Below are 14283 nucleotides of genomic sequence, written 5' to 3' on the forward strand. Positions count from 1 at the left end.
GTCGCCTCGTAGAGTACCTCGACTCTGACTCGACCCCGATAGCGCAATGGCTCAAGTGAACGGCGACGTATCGAGCTCGGCTCCCAGCTCGGCATTTGTCCAGGTATGCAGTCTGCGTAGCCTGTAGCATTGTCACGGTTAGGGATACTGACAGTATGACTTCAGCACCTCCTCGACTACCCCGTCGTCCACGACGGTGTCGCCAGCTTTAAGCAGAACCCCTACGGTCAGAAGTCTCTGCAGCTCAGCGACTCTGCCTACAAGACCTTTGCCCAGCCCTTCATTCCCTACCTCGCCGGCCCTTTCGAGTTCGTGCGACCTTATCTCCAGAAGGCCGACACCTTTGGCGACCAGGCTCTGTCCAAGGTTGACCAGCAGGTCCCCTTCGTCAAGAAGCCTACAAACGAGTTGTACGCCGGTGCCAAGGGCATCATCGCCCTTCCCTTCAAGACGGGCGTCGAGACCAGGGACCACGTGTTCAAGACCTACTCGGCTGAGTACAAGAAACTTGGCAATGGCAATGACAACGTTATCACCTACGGCAAGGCCTTGGTCAGCACAGCTTTCATCTCCAGCAGCGAGTTCTTGACGTGGGCCAACAACGTTCTGCACTACAAGAAGGAGGAGGCCAAGGAGGCCATCAACGAGAAGGCAAACAACTAGGCGGCATGTGCATTTAGCGCCGTCCTTCTTTCCCCCTTTCCTTTCCCACCTTGTTCACTGCGCAATGGACCTGCCGAGGTCATGATATCCAGGCGTTCCCTTGATCATTTTTTCTGCGTGCTGGCTGGTCGAGGGCGAGGAGTCTTGGATATCCGATTTCGCCCGTGAAAGGTGGTGTCTTCCCAAGTCGCGTCCCGGACAGCGCACGCGGCCCTGCCCATCGTTTCTCGGCCCAAGAGTTGCTCTTTCGCTAGATGCGACTACCCAGAGCACCTTGTTTCACTCAGCTGTCACCTCCACATTGGTGTGGATGAAGCTGGAATAGATGGCGAGACAGCCGTTGGTGGCTTACTTGGCTGTGTGACTAGGTACGGCGCTCAAAATCAGCGACGATGGCAGGGTCAGTTTCATACGGCACCAATAGATTCCCAATGATTTATCATTGCCCAGTATAATTCAATGTCAGACAAGAAAGACAAATACTACTCTTCCATGGTCAAGCTCAAGTGAACACACGCATGATGCCAGAAGATGCTCCGGGAATACCCTCAACATTTTCTCTACTGGCGGTTGGTGTCGGCCTGGCGTTGTCCACTGGATTGGTTGGCAATCACTATGTCAGCGAATCGTCCTGTGGGAGGTGGGGGTGGGGCAGAGAATCTGGGCAGCTCCAAAGCTAAGGTATTGCTGGCTGAGTTGATTGCCCCTCTTGCCGCTCTCAGCAGCGGTGCTGATGTAAAGCTTGACTAAAGGGGAGCCTGATGTGCTTAGAAGAGGCTGCCATAATCATCACGGCATGGCGATTAGCCCGATTCGAGACACCGGATCCAGCCTTTCCAAGGCCGACGACGAGGGGCCACAATAAAGGCATTGGTGTTGAGCAATCCATCTTTCATCATTTGTCAATTGCTTTCAGTCTCTTCCAAGACATTCTTCTCCCGACCTCACCTCTCCCACCCGATTTCGCGACGACAACTACATAAGTCCTTCGTCGCCGTTGAATTTCAGATGAAGGTATTCGCTTTCTGGACCACGATCACAGTCGGCATCATATCAATACTTTTCTGTTATCAACCGCAGATTCAGAACTTCGCCTTGAACACCGCTCAAATCACGCTGAGCTTCGTGAACACCAAGCTAAACATATCTTCATTCTCGCCACCTAAACAGCCCGATCATCACCTCTACGCCACAGAAATGTCGGTCCCACGCGCCATTCGCAAGATATTCCTCGCTGTTGAGCAGGCCGAGGGTGCCGGAGCCCGCGTGCGCCGCTCCATTGGCACGCCCCAGCTGCGCAATCTCTCACCCTTCCTTATGCTTGACCACTTCTCCATTAAGCCTGGCGCCGGCTTCCCCGACCACCCCCATCGCGGTCAGGAGACCATCACGTACCTCCTCCAGGGCGGCGTCGACCATGAGGACTTTGCCGGTAACGCCGGCACCATCGAGGCCGGAGACTTGCAGTTCATGACGGCCGGAAAAGGCATCATGCACGCCGAGATGCCCAAGCAGAACCCCGACGGCAGCGCCAACGTCGGCCTCCAGCTGTGGGTCGACCTGCCGCAGAAGCTCAAGGCCTGCGAGCCCCGCTACCGTGACCTCAAGGCGAAGGAGATCCCCTCGGTCGACGTCGACGGCGGCAAGGCGCACATCAAGGTCATCTCGGGCCAAAGCCACGGCGTCGACTCGGTCCGCGACCTTGCCTACACGCCCGTCTGGATCCTCGACCTGCAGGTCAAGCCCGGCGGCAAGGTCGCACAGCCGCTGCCTGCCAACTGGAACGCGTTCGCCTACGTTCTCGAGGGCCAGGCCCTGTTCGGCGCCGGCGACCAGCAGCGCCCCGTCGAGCAGTACCACAACGTCGTGCTCGAGCAGGAGGGCGACGTTGTCAATATCGAGGTGGATGCAGGTGCTGACAAGGACGCGCGCGTCGTGCTCATTGCCGGCACACCTCTCGATCAGCCGGTCGTGCAGTACGGGCCGTTTGTCCTGAGCTCCAAGGAGGAGGTCTACCAGGCGCTGCAGGATTACCAGACACACTCGAACGGGTTTGAGAGGGCCGAGGGGTGGCAGAGCGAGATTGGAAAGTCCATGATCCACTGATCTGTAACAACCCGATGTATTCACGAGCAACACGGCATTGGCATGGAGTATGGGGTTATCAGCTGTATTTGAAAAAAGTTGAGATTTTATGAGGAAAACACCGATCCTCATGTTATGAAGAGAAAGCAAGACATCTATCTGCCTGCAATGTTGCGATTCTAGCGAGTGTTTCGAGTCTGCTACGAATATTTAGTGATGCCTGGGCAGTTGCGCATGACGAGCGCCAAAAAGGACAGTAGAAAATTGAATGTTGATGCAATCAATAATTGCTTGTCGCAGGCTATTTCAACCGCCCCGATCCTTATATTGCTGAGACTACCCAGCTGTGACGATCCGCTCAATGCACCGTATCGTGGGGCAAAGTGTCGCAGCACATCACCGATAGCGCACTGGCCATCAACAGCTTAGCGAGGCATGTTCCATGTCAGGCACTGAACCCCAACCCATTCGAGGTATCCAGCCATAGGACCGTGCCAAATACCTTGCTCTGCACAAGCACACGACGCTCCGAGCAACACCCGTACCAGCGCGCGCTCGTACCGGCACCAATGCACCGACACCCCCCCTAAAGAACAGAATACACACTCTCTCCATCACGGCGCGGTCATCCTGCGACTCCCCATCGCTGAGCGATTCCCGACCATGGACGCCCCCGTGCCTAAGCTCTCGGAGCTCCTGCGCCACCCCGACGACCTCGACAAGATCATCGGCCTCAAGCAGGAGTTTGGCCGCAAGAAGAGCGCGGTCGACGGGCAGCTCCGCAGCGGCCTGCGCGAGCAGCTCGAGACAACCCAGTCGGGCATGACGGGCCTCGCCGACGGCCAGAAGGCGGTGCAACAGATCAAGGAGGAGATGATGAAAATCGACCGCCTCTGCTCCGAGTCACAGAACATGATCAAGGACTTTGCGAGCATCAACATTGTCTCCCAGGCCCATCGCAACTTTGGCGCCGTGCGGGCCATGCGCAAGAACCTCGAGACCTTCAACGAGCGTCTGGCCATGGTCGAGGGCATGCTGCAGCAGGACGAGGCGGACAAGGAGAGCATGCCGAACCTCCTGCCGATACACTACGAGCTCACGCAGCTCAGGAATATTCGGGACGACGCAATGGAACAGATACAGAGAGCCGAGGATCCGAGCCTCGAGTCGACGCTCGAAGACTACTTTCAGAGGCTCGACCTCATGATCGACTGGTTCGATGACCACATTGGCCTGCTGGCGCTGAACCTCATCAGCCTTGTCGTCAATGACAACAACGGTCTTGTTGTGCGCTTTGCCGTCGTCATCGAGGCGGAAGAGAAGAGCGACCAGCGCGTGCTAGCCCTGCAGGAGGCCCTGAAAGACCACAAGGAGATGGCGACGAGGTTTCAGAGCATTACGGACGGAGCCAAGAAGGTCCGCGGTTACAAGGACAAGTTTCTGCAGGCGATCAAGATCAATGCCGAGGGGCAGTTTGGCGAGGCCCGAGGCGAGTTCCTGGACGACCCGTCGCAGCTGTCACAGGCGCTGCAGTGGTACTTCAATGACCTCAACGCTGTCAAGATTGGCATGACGCCTCTGATGCCAAAGAAGTGGAGGATTCTCAAGACCTATGGACAAATCTACCACGAGCTGATGCACGACTTCCTCGTCGGCATGATCGATGACCCCGAATCGAGCTCGGGCAACACACTCGAGATCATAAACTACCCCGAGAAGTACTACAAGAGGATGACCAAGCTGGGTTTCCGCCAGGACGAGCTGACGCCGCATGTCATTGACAATCGGGAGGGCGAGCTCGTGCGGGAGTTCCGGCAGCTCATTATCAAGTTCCTGGACGAGTGGCTCGATCGCATCTTTGCACAGGAGAAGAAGGACTTTGCCGAGCGAGTTGTCGAGGGATCCAACCTGGACCAGGATGAGTACGGCTACTTCCGAACCAAGAACCTCGTCGACATGTGGCGCATGCTGCGCGAGCAGGTGGATGCAGCAGCCAACTCGAAGCGTACCGACGTGATCGAGGGCGTCATTGATGCCATGTTCCTGCGGCTGCGCGTGCGGCAGCAGACGTGGCAAAAGCTGCTGGAGGACGAGGCGCTCAAGTATGAGTCGGGCAAAGACCCGGAGCTCGAGGGGTTTCAAGCGCTGCAGGACTGGCTCGTGGGCACGGCCAACGACCAGATCGCCTGCATCGACGACAGCGAGGAGGAGAACAAGATGGCGTACCTATCCAACTTTCGACAAAAGTTCGAGACGGTCGTGTCGCCTGCGTATATGGAGCGGGCGAATGGCGAAATCCTTGCGCTGCGGGACGGCTATGTCGACTTTAGCACGTGGTGCATCACCAAGTTTGTGCAGCTCATCTTTGTCATTGACTTCAAGTTGGTGATGCCCGACTTCTTCACACCAAAGTGGTATGGTAGCTCGGCGATGAAGCAGATGGTGGTCACATTCGAGGAGTACGTAGGAGACTACCGGCAGGTGCTTCACCACTCGCTCGTGGACATCTTCACCGAGGTGTTCGCCGACGAGCTCTTGATCCGCTACCTCACGTCAGTGCGGAACAAGGGGGCCAAATTCAAGCGCACCGAGCCATTCCAAGACAAGCTGTTCGACGACATTTCGACGGCGTTCAACTTCTTCGACAGCCTGCCCAACCAGGACGTGGCCAACGCCGTCAAGCAAACTTGGAGGGTGACAGAGCCCTTCCTGCAGCTCCTCACGGTCGCCAAGGACGCTGTGCCGGATGCATTCGAGTCGTTCAAGCGCGAGTACTGGGATCTGCAAATCAGCTGGGTCGAATCAGTGGTGAGGGCGCGCGATGACTTTGACAGATCCATGTTGAACGCCGTCAAGGCAAGGGCGGCACAGGTGGACGTGGAGCGCACGGGCGAGACTATCATGAGCAGGGTCAAGTGATCGGGCGATTCTCGTTGCTAGGAAAACAACATCATCATCTCCAGCGCCACAGGTCCAGAATTCGCTTCGGGTGGCGAGGGACCGGAGGAAAACCGTCTACCCAGGTCTAGACTGCCCGAAACTTGATCGGCCGACGGATGGACGGCCAGCTCTAAGTTTCACTCCGGATCGACGAACGTCCCCTTCAATCTGCAGGACTCCGTACGAGCCCTCATCCGCAAACACTCGCCCGTGCCGGTGCCGCTTCTTCGCCTCTGTAGGCGGCATGGCATTTGGTGGAGATGCGGTGCAGTTAACAGGCACAGCAGGCAGAGTTTTTTCAACGTCCCCAGCTCTTCTGTTGGGCTCAACGCCCCGATACCCACCCAGTATGAAAACCCGCGGCGTTTGGCAACGTGCTCTGGATCTCTCTGGGGTCTCACCGAGTAGCATGTACCTATTTGAGATGAGAAAAGGCGGTAGACCCAAGGAAGCACGTGGTTGGCTCGGTGAAGCCCGTTGTGCCCCCTGATTTGAACCTCGGCCGGAGGAAACGTTGCACTATGAACGGATCACTACTGTCAACAACTTGGGGCTGGCAGGACGGGACAATAGCAGGCAATAGGGGCTTGGACTTCATGGCTGGGTTTGGTGGCCGGTGATTGAATGGCATGGCATACGGAACACAATCCACCGAAGAAGACGATGAATGTAGAGTCGTCTATCACTTCAAAGTTGCCTTCATGGCACGGACAAAGACAAAATCTACCACGCGAAACTTATTTTCGGGTCATATTAGAGAGCGTCACCAAGTCTTTTCCTCCTACGTCTTGTTGCTGATTGGCGCGAGACTCTGACGGCGGATCAAGGATGGCAAATGAAAAGGTATCAAAGAAGTAGAGCCCCACGTCTCTGTTACGGAGGGAAGACATGTCGCTTGTTGCAATTGCGATGCAGCCTTAGTCGGAAGAAGCGAAGGCACACAGCCGAGCCTAGAGGGTGCTCACGGGGAATTTGCCCTGTTGAGCATACCAAGGTATCAGAGTCTCATCTTCAAGGGATGCAGGGACGAGCCATCGTGCAAGGATGTCCAGATCTCTACGTGGTCATTTTATCACAGAAGCAAGGACATCTCTCATATTTGCCTCCTGGCCCACGCCAGAGTGCGTGAGGCAACACTGTGAGGTACCTGGGGGCGGGTCTGACGGGTTTCCCGACATGGACTGGGCCCTGTGGAGGGACCTGTGGAGACATGGATGGAACATCCTGGGATGGGGTGGTTGTGGTGTGCGGGTGCGTTTACCAAGACTCTAAAGGCGGAGATTTGACCAACGGAACGCACATCCCAAGGCCGTGTATTCCGCGACTGAATTTGACCGAGTCATGCATCGCCATGAGGTGGTCGGATTGGTTTTATCTTGCGCGCGAAATCATCTGGACGTGATGAAATGAAGAGGTCCTGGATGTGGCTGGACGGATCAATATGCTAGATATTCCCACTCAATGGAGAAAGAGCGACGGTGTTCTTTGCAGTCCCCAATGGAAAACAACAGCGGTCTCGAAAGAGACCCATCTTACCCCATCCCAGCAGTGACTGAGCTGCATGACCAAGGATCGATTCCCTTGAGCCTGGGCGACCTCAGCAACCTTTCCAGGTTCCTGCGTAGACTTCTTGCTTTCTGCTATTTATTTTCACTTTGACGCCTCACGCCGAGAAGGACGTCACAAGCGGCTGGCCACTGTTACGTAAGGTGGAGTGTGGGAGAAGCTCGGCGCCCGTCACGATAGCCCACGGCACCACTTTCTAGGCCGAAGACGCGGCTCCAGCGCGCGGTGACGGCCGCCAAGATGGGCCAAGTGCCGCGGCGGATACAGGCACTGGCGTGTCCTTTGCGGGTGCGGGCAGAGAGGCCCCCCCCCGTAGCCTTGTACTGTCCAAGACGACGTCGCCCCAGACAATCCCATGTCGTCAGACTGTGGGTTCTGCCGAGCCGCCCAGCGCAGATTCTGCTCGCGAAACCTACAGCCAACGACACACGCTGAGCCAAAGCAGGTGATTGATCTCGTGCGTCTTCCAAGCACCGCTAAGCAGTAGGGGGGAAAGTACGCGGCTTGGGACCAGAGGCCTGTCAGCCGTCTGGAAGACCCGGAGCGAAACCTGGCCCCCGCCGGTTTGCGCCAGTTGCTCGGCATTGGAAGTGCACATCGTGCTTGCAACGTGAGTCTCGCCTGTGTTAAATGGGCTTTCGTGGGCTCCGGTTTGCTGGGTCATGGGTCGTACATTGGTCGGTCGGTCGGTTGGTCGTCTGTGGGTTGTGTGCCATGTGCTGATGGTCTTGTCTTCTCTTGCTCCTCCATGCACCTAAGGAGGTAGGTACTGTGGTCGTAGTTGTGGAGTGTCCAGGCCCCTGGCGCCTCCATCGTCCCTTCCTTGCCCGCCAACCTTTGCGGCCACTTGGGGCGTCCCTGAGGAAGTCCTTGCCTTCCAAGCATCCTTCGGACGGCGCCACTGGAAGGCAGGCAGAACGCAGGAGGGGGAGGAACGGCCAAGAAGTCAAGAAAGCCTTGTTCATCTTGCCTTCCCCCAGACCACCTGGCCCATAAATAACCATGGTTCATACCTGTGTTTATCTTTTTTAGCTTTCTCCTTGCTGTTTCCGCTTCTTCGTTCAAGTTGCCTACCTTTCTTGGGGATTTTCTCGTCCTTTATCCTCGACATCAAACCTCGAGGCTGCCGTCGTCATTGTGCTTTCCCGCAAGCCTTGCTGTACTTACTTGTCGACAGATCCTCCGGTCCCTAACTACGTCTGGCCACGGCCGTCATCCAGACCTCGACCATCAACATGAAGGCTGTATTGCAAAAAATATTAGACAAAGTCGCTCCGCCGGCCGACAAGTCGGCTGACGGCCGCGATGCGTGGGGCAGCCGCCGCTCCTTCATCCTCGCCGCCATGGGCGGCGCCGTTGGCTTCGGTTCCCTGCTGAGATATCCCTCCATTGTCTACAACAACAACGGTCTCCAATTCTTCATCCCCTACCTCCTATCCCTCATAACTCTCGCCATCCCTACCCTCATGCTGGAGATCGCCATCGGCCAGGCCTATCGCGCCGGTTGCGTCGTTGCCTGGCACACAGCCAACAAGCACGCCAAGGGTATTGGGCTAGGTGTCATCTACAACGGTTACGCCGTCACCATATACTTTGTTCCCATGATCGCCTGGATCATGAAGTTCTTCCGTCACTCTTTCACGAGCCCCCTCCCTTGGATGGGCCGCAGTGCCGAGTTCTACGAAGAAACCATCTTGGAGAATGTTGCCGCCAACCCTGGCAGCATCGCCGACGACGGCAGCGTCGCCCGATATACCTCATACCCGGGCACGGCTATGATCGGTGAGACCGTTGGCTGGACCATATTCACATGGTTTGTCATGTGGATGTGTATCTTTCGCGGCGTGGGGTTGACCGGCCGTGTCATCTACTTCACCTTGGGCATCCCCTTGCTTCTCATCGTCATCCTGATCGGCCGGAGCGCTGCCCTCCCCAACGCTATTGACGGCGTCCGCCTCTACATGGCTGTCTGGGACTCCTCGAAGCTTGCCAGCCCAACTCTGTGGCAGGAAGCCTGCGGGCAAATCTTCTTCTCCGCCGGCATTGGCATGGGTTATTACACCAGTTATGCCTCTTACAACGCCAAGTACTCCAACGCCGTCCAGGACGCCGTCATTATCGGTACCTGCAACATGTTCATCGAAGTCGTTGCTGCGTTTGCCGTCTTCAGTGTTGTGGGATACCTCGGTATGGACCCCGCCGATGGCGAACCCCTCGACAGTTTCACCGCAGCATTCTTGACCTACCCCGAGGCGCTCGCCCAGATGCCTGGCGCCAACTTCTTTGCTGTCATCTTCTTCGCAACCCTATTCCTCCTCGGAATGAGCTCGGCCTTTGCCATGCTGGAGGCTTTGCTCACCGGCATCATGGACACCGACTGGGGACGCAGGTGGCCTCGTCCGGCTGTTGTATCCATTGTCATCTTCGTGTCCATGCTCATCTCTCTGCCATTCACCACTGAGTTTGGCTATGATCTCCTTGCAGCTGCCGACACTTGGGTGAACTACCTCGCGCTCTTCTTCATCGTCTGGGCCGAAGCCACCTGTGCCACCACTCTGTATCGCTACAAGGACGTTGTCGATCAGTGCGGTCTGCCGTCGTTCGTCTTGTACAACACTGGCTACGTCGGTGGGCAGATCTTTGGCTTTGCAGTCGGCCACGCCGTTTCGCCCGAGGCTGGAGCCGGCGTTGGGTTTGGCATCTTCTTCCTTTGCCTTGCCTTATCGCTCTTCGTCGGCAGAAGTCCTGAGGCCGAGACTCCCAGCTTCTGGGGAACAAGCGGCAACACTGTTCGCAAGTTTTGGTGGCTGGCTTTCTACTCGGTATGTCAGAATGCACCGACCGGCTACCCACCTCCGTGCCCCTGACCTCTCGGAATCAACTGACTAACTTGAAATGCACAGGGTAACCAGATTCGTCGCGATCTAAACTCGATCATCGGAGTCGGGAAAAACTGGACTTTGCCGTACATTTTCGGCCCTGTCCTACGATACATCACCGCCCCAATCATTGGCATGCTGTTCTCCATGGCATATCCCCTATTCTACGAGAACCGAATGAATCCTCTCCACATTGCCGGGTTTGGTTTCATGCATCTGGTCATTGTGTTTTCCATCTTTGGGCTTTTCCTACCCCGATGGTTCAATGTCTTTGTCCCGCGCAACCGCCTCAACGATGGCACATATCCCGTCACGCCTGGTGTTATTCTGAAGCGCGCCAACGCCGACAATGACTACGCAGATGGCGTGTCTGATGAGGAAACTGGCGGCACAACTGCCTATGGGAGAAGCTCTGATGAGACACTGCAAGGTAAGAAGAGCAGTACGCTTGACGACGTGCCCAAGGACACCGTCTCCAGCGAGAACTGCTTAAAGGAAGAAGCCCCGAGGTGAGCAAAGTGATATGATTCAGACGACTTGGAGAAAGTCGTCTACTGGTGCTTGCCGCTGGTGAAGGTATGATGCAGTGTGTATGGGTGCGGCATCGGGCCTTCGCATACGGCGCAGGTGTGGTGATATTCGGCACAAGACCGTTGAGAGACATGCGTGACACCAGTGGCCAGCAACCCACTTCCCTCTCTTTGACAGGAGCCCGGACATCCCGACAAACGTCGCGCAACGGCGTGAAAACCGAGCCGGAACAAATAAACCACCCGATATGCCCGGACAATATGCCTGAGAAACACGACCATCAACGAGACGCCCGGATCACCCCTACGCCCGGACGGTACGTCTGTATCAGCCAGGCTTCTCCATACTTCGCCTCCGCCAGCCCGGACCCGAGCCCGGACCCTAGTCTGGGATGGATCAATCATCCAACTCAACAACAACGCATTGGTCCAAAGTCTGGATGGGATTTTATCGCCCTATGTTGATACATACTTGTCGGCCTCCTGATCATCTGGAGAAGCCAGCATCGGTCAGTGATTGGGCAGTAGCGGTGAATGCATAACTCGCAGCATACAGTTTGATATTGAGATATACCCTCTACAATTGCTACACCTTATTTCATGACGTTGAGCTATCTACAATATCTTGTCAAAGATGCCCAAGCGTGTTGATCCAAGTGCTGGAAAGGTCTTGAAAGAGATGTATCATGCCTTATCTCAATACGTCCATTATGATGTCGACTGTTTATGTTGATGGTAAAAGCGATTCGATGGACAGCTTCACGAATCTATACCTTTCCCCAGAAAGTAGCGAATCGAGTTCGGGAATGCGCAATCAGCATGTTTTAGAGTCGCAACCTATCACATCGACAACAAAATGCGTGTAATATGACATGTTTTGCAACTCTTTCGAGCTACCTATCCCTGTAGTTCCCTTCAACCCTATAACGAGAGTCGTCCCCTGCAGCGCTGGCAAGCTCTTCCTGTGACAGGAGGCAATGACCTTGCATGATTGAGCAGGCATACGGGTTCTGAGAACCGCCGATAAACACCTTGCGCGCCGTGAAGCGTGCCGTCGGCCCAAAAGTGACCGAATTCCTTGGTAGAAAAAGCTACATCGCAACCGTATACATGGCTACTCGCAGGTAGCCGTCATGCCTGACAGTCTGTTTCCGCATCAGACTGTTAATAGTCCTTGAACACAGAGATCAACTCATCCAACCGCATGACTTGACCAAGAAGCTTGCTTTGGAGATCAAGGAATTGGCTGTACTTGTTGTAGTGCTCGGCCGTCATGACCTCCTCTTCCTTTCCCTTGACGTCTTTCCTGTCTACAAAAGACAGTATGTTTCGCTCACGATGTCTTTGGACATCCAGAGTCTGTAAGCATCGCAGCATCGTTTTATAAACATCATCCATGAGCTGGTTGTCGACGCGTGTCGCGTCGAAGAACCAGAAGAACATGGTCCTGTTTGCCGTGCGGCTATTGTCGCGTGGGACCTCTTGGACGTCAACAAATCCGGCCATCTGCAGCGCAAGCATCTTGCCCTGCACATCGGATTTCTTCATCAGTGCGAGGCCCGGCAGCGTCTTCTCGTCCAGCTTGCCCTTGGCACGGAGGATACGGGTTAGTCGAAGACCGTGCCGTCCAAAGGTCTGCTCAATGACGGCATCAACTTCGACCTGTCGCAGGGACTCCATCAGCGGTTTGAAGTCGACGGTAAACTGACCACGGCCTTGTGTGCCGCAGTGCCGCACGAATCCCTGGGGACTTTCAGCTAATAGGAGGAGGTGTTGTCGCATCTCATCCAGCCGTGAATGCTTCGGCGGCGTTTCGTCTTCAAACATGACCCTTCCGCCCCTAGTGCCGGACCCGTTTTGTCTTCGTCTAGAAGGCCCGTCTTCGTCGTCATCGGAATCGCCATTGTCATCGCTGTCGTCGTCGCGACCGTCCCCTCCGAGTGTGGCTCCGTCATCCGAGTCCTCCGATTCCTCCACCAGATGCTTCGGGATTGACCTGACTTTTTCGGCATTGCGGTGATTGATTTTCTTGCGTGCTGCTTTGCCAACCCCTGCCGCGACGCAGATGGATGGATCCAGAGCATCTAGAATCTGTAAGGCTGTCATGGCCACTTGTGGACTGGCTCTGCGACGACTGTTGTTGTCATCCTCGATATCACCAACTTCACCCGGCTCCAGGTCAAATCTGGGGTCCATGCGGCACCGCGCAATCTTGTCTGACAAGAGACGAAGCAGCGTGTGGTAGACCTGTCCCGTAACCTCTCCGATATGATCGGAGGCGTATTGCGCGAGGGTCTGATTTCGAAGATCGACCAGGCACTTCTCAAAGTTGACTTTGAGGACCAGATCGGGCTAAAGCAGTGTTAGAGAGTGTCGGAGAGTCAACTGGGAGGAACGAAAGCGACTGACCCCTAGTCCCTGGTCATGTCCATTGGCGACGGAGCCGTTGGAATGAACACCGTTGGTGAGCTTTCGTCGCTTGGCAATGAACGGCATGGTTTGCATTAGCTGACGTTTCAGCTTCTTGCTCTCTTCTCGAGCAGCAACACAGCGTGAGATGATTGTCTCTTGTTGCGCTTCCTTATGCTTCGCTGTCAACTTCTCGCCGGGTTCTCCTCTCAAAGCATCTTCTTCGATTTCCCGGTACACGTCCTCGATGTTTCGAAATGTCTTGGGGCCAACCTGGTCGATGAGCTCCGCAATAATCAGGCGACCAAGTGTTGTGTGCAAATCCTGGAGTGTTTGGACGTGTGCGGAACCTGTTGCCCCGGCGCGTCGCCTGCCGTCTGAGGAATGACCCCCATTGGCGCCGTTCTGATCTGGATGGAAGCCGAATGCCTGTACGAGGTCTGACACCCTGGCGTGGCCCAGTTGCATGATTGTTTGGAACACTTCTTGCTCCGCCAGACCGTATTCTGTCCCCACCATGTCTATAATCTTGCCCGAACGGACGAGATTGTAGCATGCATCGGGGTTGGCTTCGTAGCTGGCGACGCTTGATCCAGCAATCGCGTGGTGGTAGAGAAGGTTTTGTTGCACAAGGACGGCAAGGCCGTGTCGCATTTGCCTCGGTGGCAGGGACGTGTGTCGGACAAGCTGTGGGATGGTTGATCTGCCTTTGCTGAGCAGGACAGCAATGATTCTCTGTGGACGAGATCATGCCGGTCAGCCAACATGTCATTGAGAAGCTCGATGAAGCGGCGGGACGTCTCAGTTCATGAATTGAGGAGCGGAGGTTGAGCTTACAGCTGGCAATTCGCCAAACAGATCGTTGACGACATGAGCGCAAAGCTCAGCCGCATGTTTGGACTGAGAGCAGAGTAGTTAGTTTGGCCGTGGTAAGATAGTGGAGGACAGCTTGGGTCATGCGACATACTATGAGCATAGACATCTTGGGCAACAGGTGTGTAATTGATTGAGCAAATCGTATTGCCTCTAGAGATTCTCTCACTATCTCTAGAGCTATCACAGAGACTACCACACGAGCATTGGGCTCCGTTCACTCTGTGCCTAGAGGTGGTCGTTGGCAGAGCCAGGTTATGATGCGCGAGGTAGTGAAAGGTAACGTAGGTGTGAGTCCTGCAATCAGCCATTGGTTTTTTTTCCCTTACCTGCAACGA

At 55.5% G+C, this 14283-nt stretch overlaps 5 protein-coding genes across 5 annotated transcripts; 4 read left to right on the forward strand and 1 right to left on the reverse strand.

Annotated features, from left to right (window-relative positions):
- The first annotated feature begins 15 nt into the window (after positions 1-15).
- VDAG_04049 (CAP20 protein) lies at positions 16-1155 on the forward strand. Its single transcript, XM_009654133.1, has 2 exons — positions 16-103; positions 166-1155. The coding sequence occupies exons 1-2, from the start codon at positions 47-49 to the stop codon at positions 661-663; spliced, it is 555 nt and encodes a 184-aa protein (XP_009652428.1). The 5' UTR covers positions 16-46; the 3' UTR covers positions 664-1155.
- A 705-nt stretch (positions 1156-1860) lies between these two features.
- On the forward strand, positions 1861-2769 carry VDAG_04050 (pirin; the record flags this gene model as incomplete). Its single annotated transcript, XM_009654134.1, has 1 exon — positions 1861-2769. One exon carries the CDS (start codon positions 1861-1863, stop codon positions 2767-2769), a length of 909 nt encoding a protein of 302 aa, XP_009652429.1.
- A 642-nt stretch (positions 2770-3411) lies between these two features.
- On the forward strand, positions 3412-5667 carry VDAG_04051 (uncharacterized protein; the record flags this gene model as incomplete). The annotated part of the gene is made up of 1 exon (XM_009654135.1): positions 3412-5667. The coding sequence occupies one exon, from the start codon at positions 3412-3414 to the stop codon at positions 5665-5667; it is 2256 nt and encodes a 751-aa protein (XP_009652430.1).
- A 2930-nt stretch (positions 5668-8597) lies between these two features.
- On the forward strand, positions 8598-10646 carry VDAG_04052 (uncharacterized protein; the record flags this gene model as incomplete). Its single annotated transcript, XM_009654136.1, has 2 exons — positions 8598-10076; positions 10158-10646. 2 exons carry the CDS (start codon positions 8598-8600, stop codon positions 10644-10646), a joined length of 1968 nt encoding a protein of 655 aa, XP_009652431.1.
- Positions 10647-11520: 874 nt separating this feature from the next.
- VDAG_04053 (RNA polymerase III subunit Rpc82) lies at positions 11521-14185 on the reverse strand. Its single transcript, XM_009654137.1, has 4 exons — positions 14040-14185; positions 13910-13972; positions 13073-13807; positions 11521-13015 (listed from the first exon to the last, which is right to left on the reverse strand). Exons 1-4 carry the CDS (start codon positions 14052-14054, stop codon positions 11828-11830), a joined length of 2001 nt encoding a protein of 666 aa, XP_009652432.1. The 5' UTR covers positions 14055-14185; the 3' UTR covers positions 11521-11827.
- Between the last annotated feature and the right edge of the window lie 98 nt (positions 14186-14283).

Source organism: Verticillium dahliae, genomic scaffold (assembly GCF_000150675.1).
Source record: "Verticillium dahliae VdLs.17 supercont1.6 genomic scaffold, whole genome shotgun sequence".
Lineage (NCBI taxonomy): Eukaryota > Fungi > Ascomycota > Sordariomycetes > Glomerellales > Plectosphaerellaceae > Verticillium > Verticillium dahliae.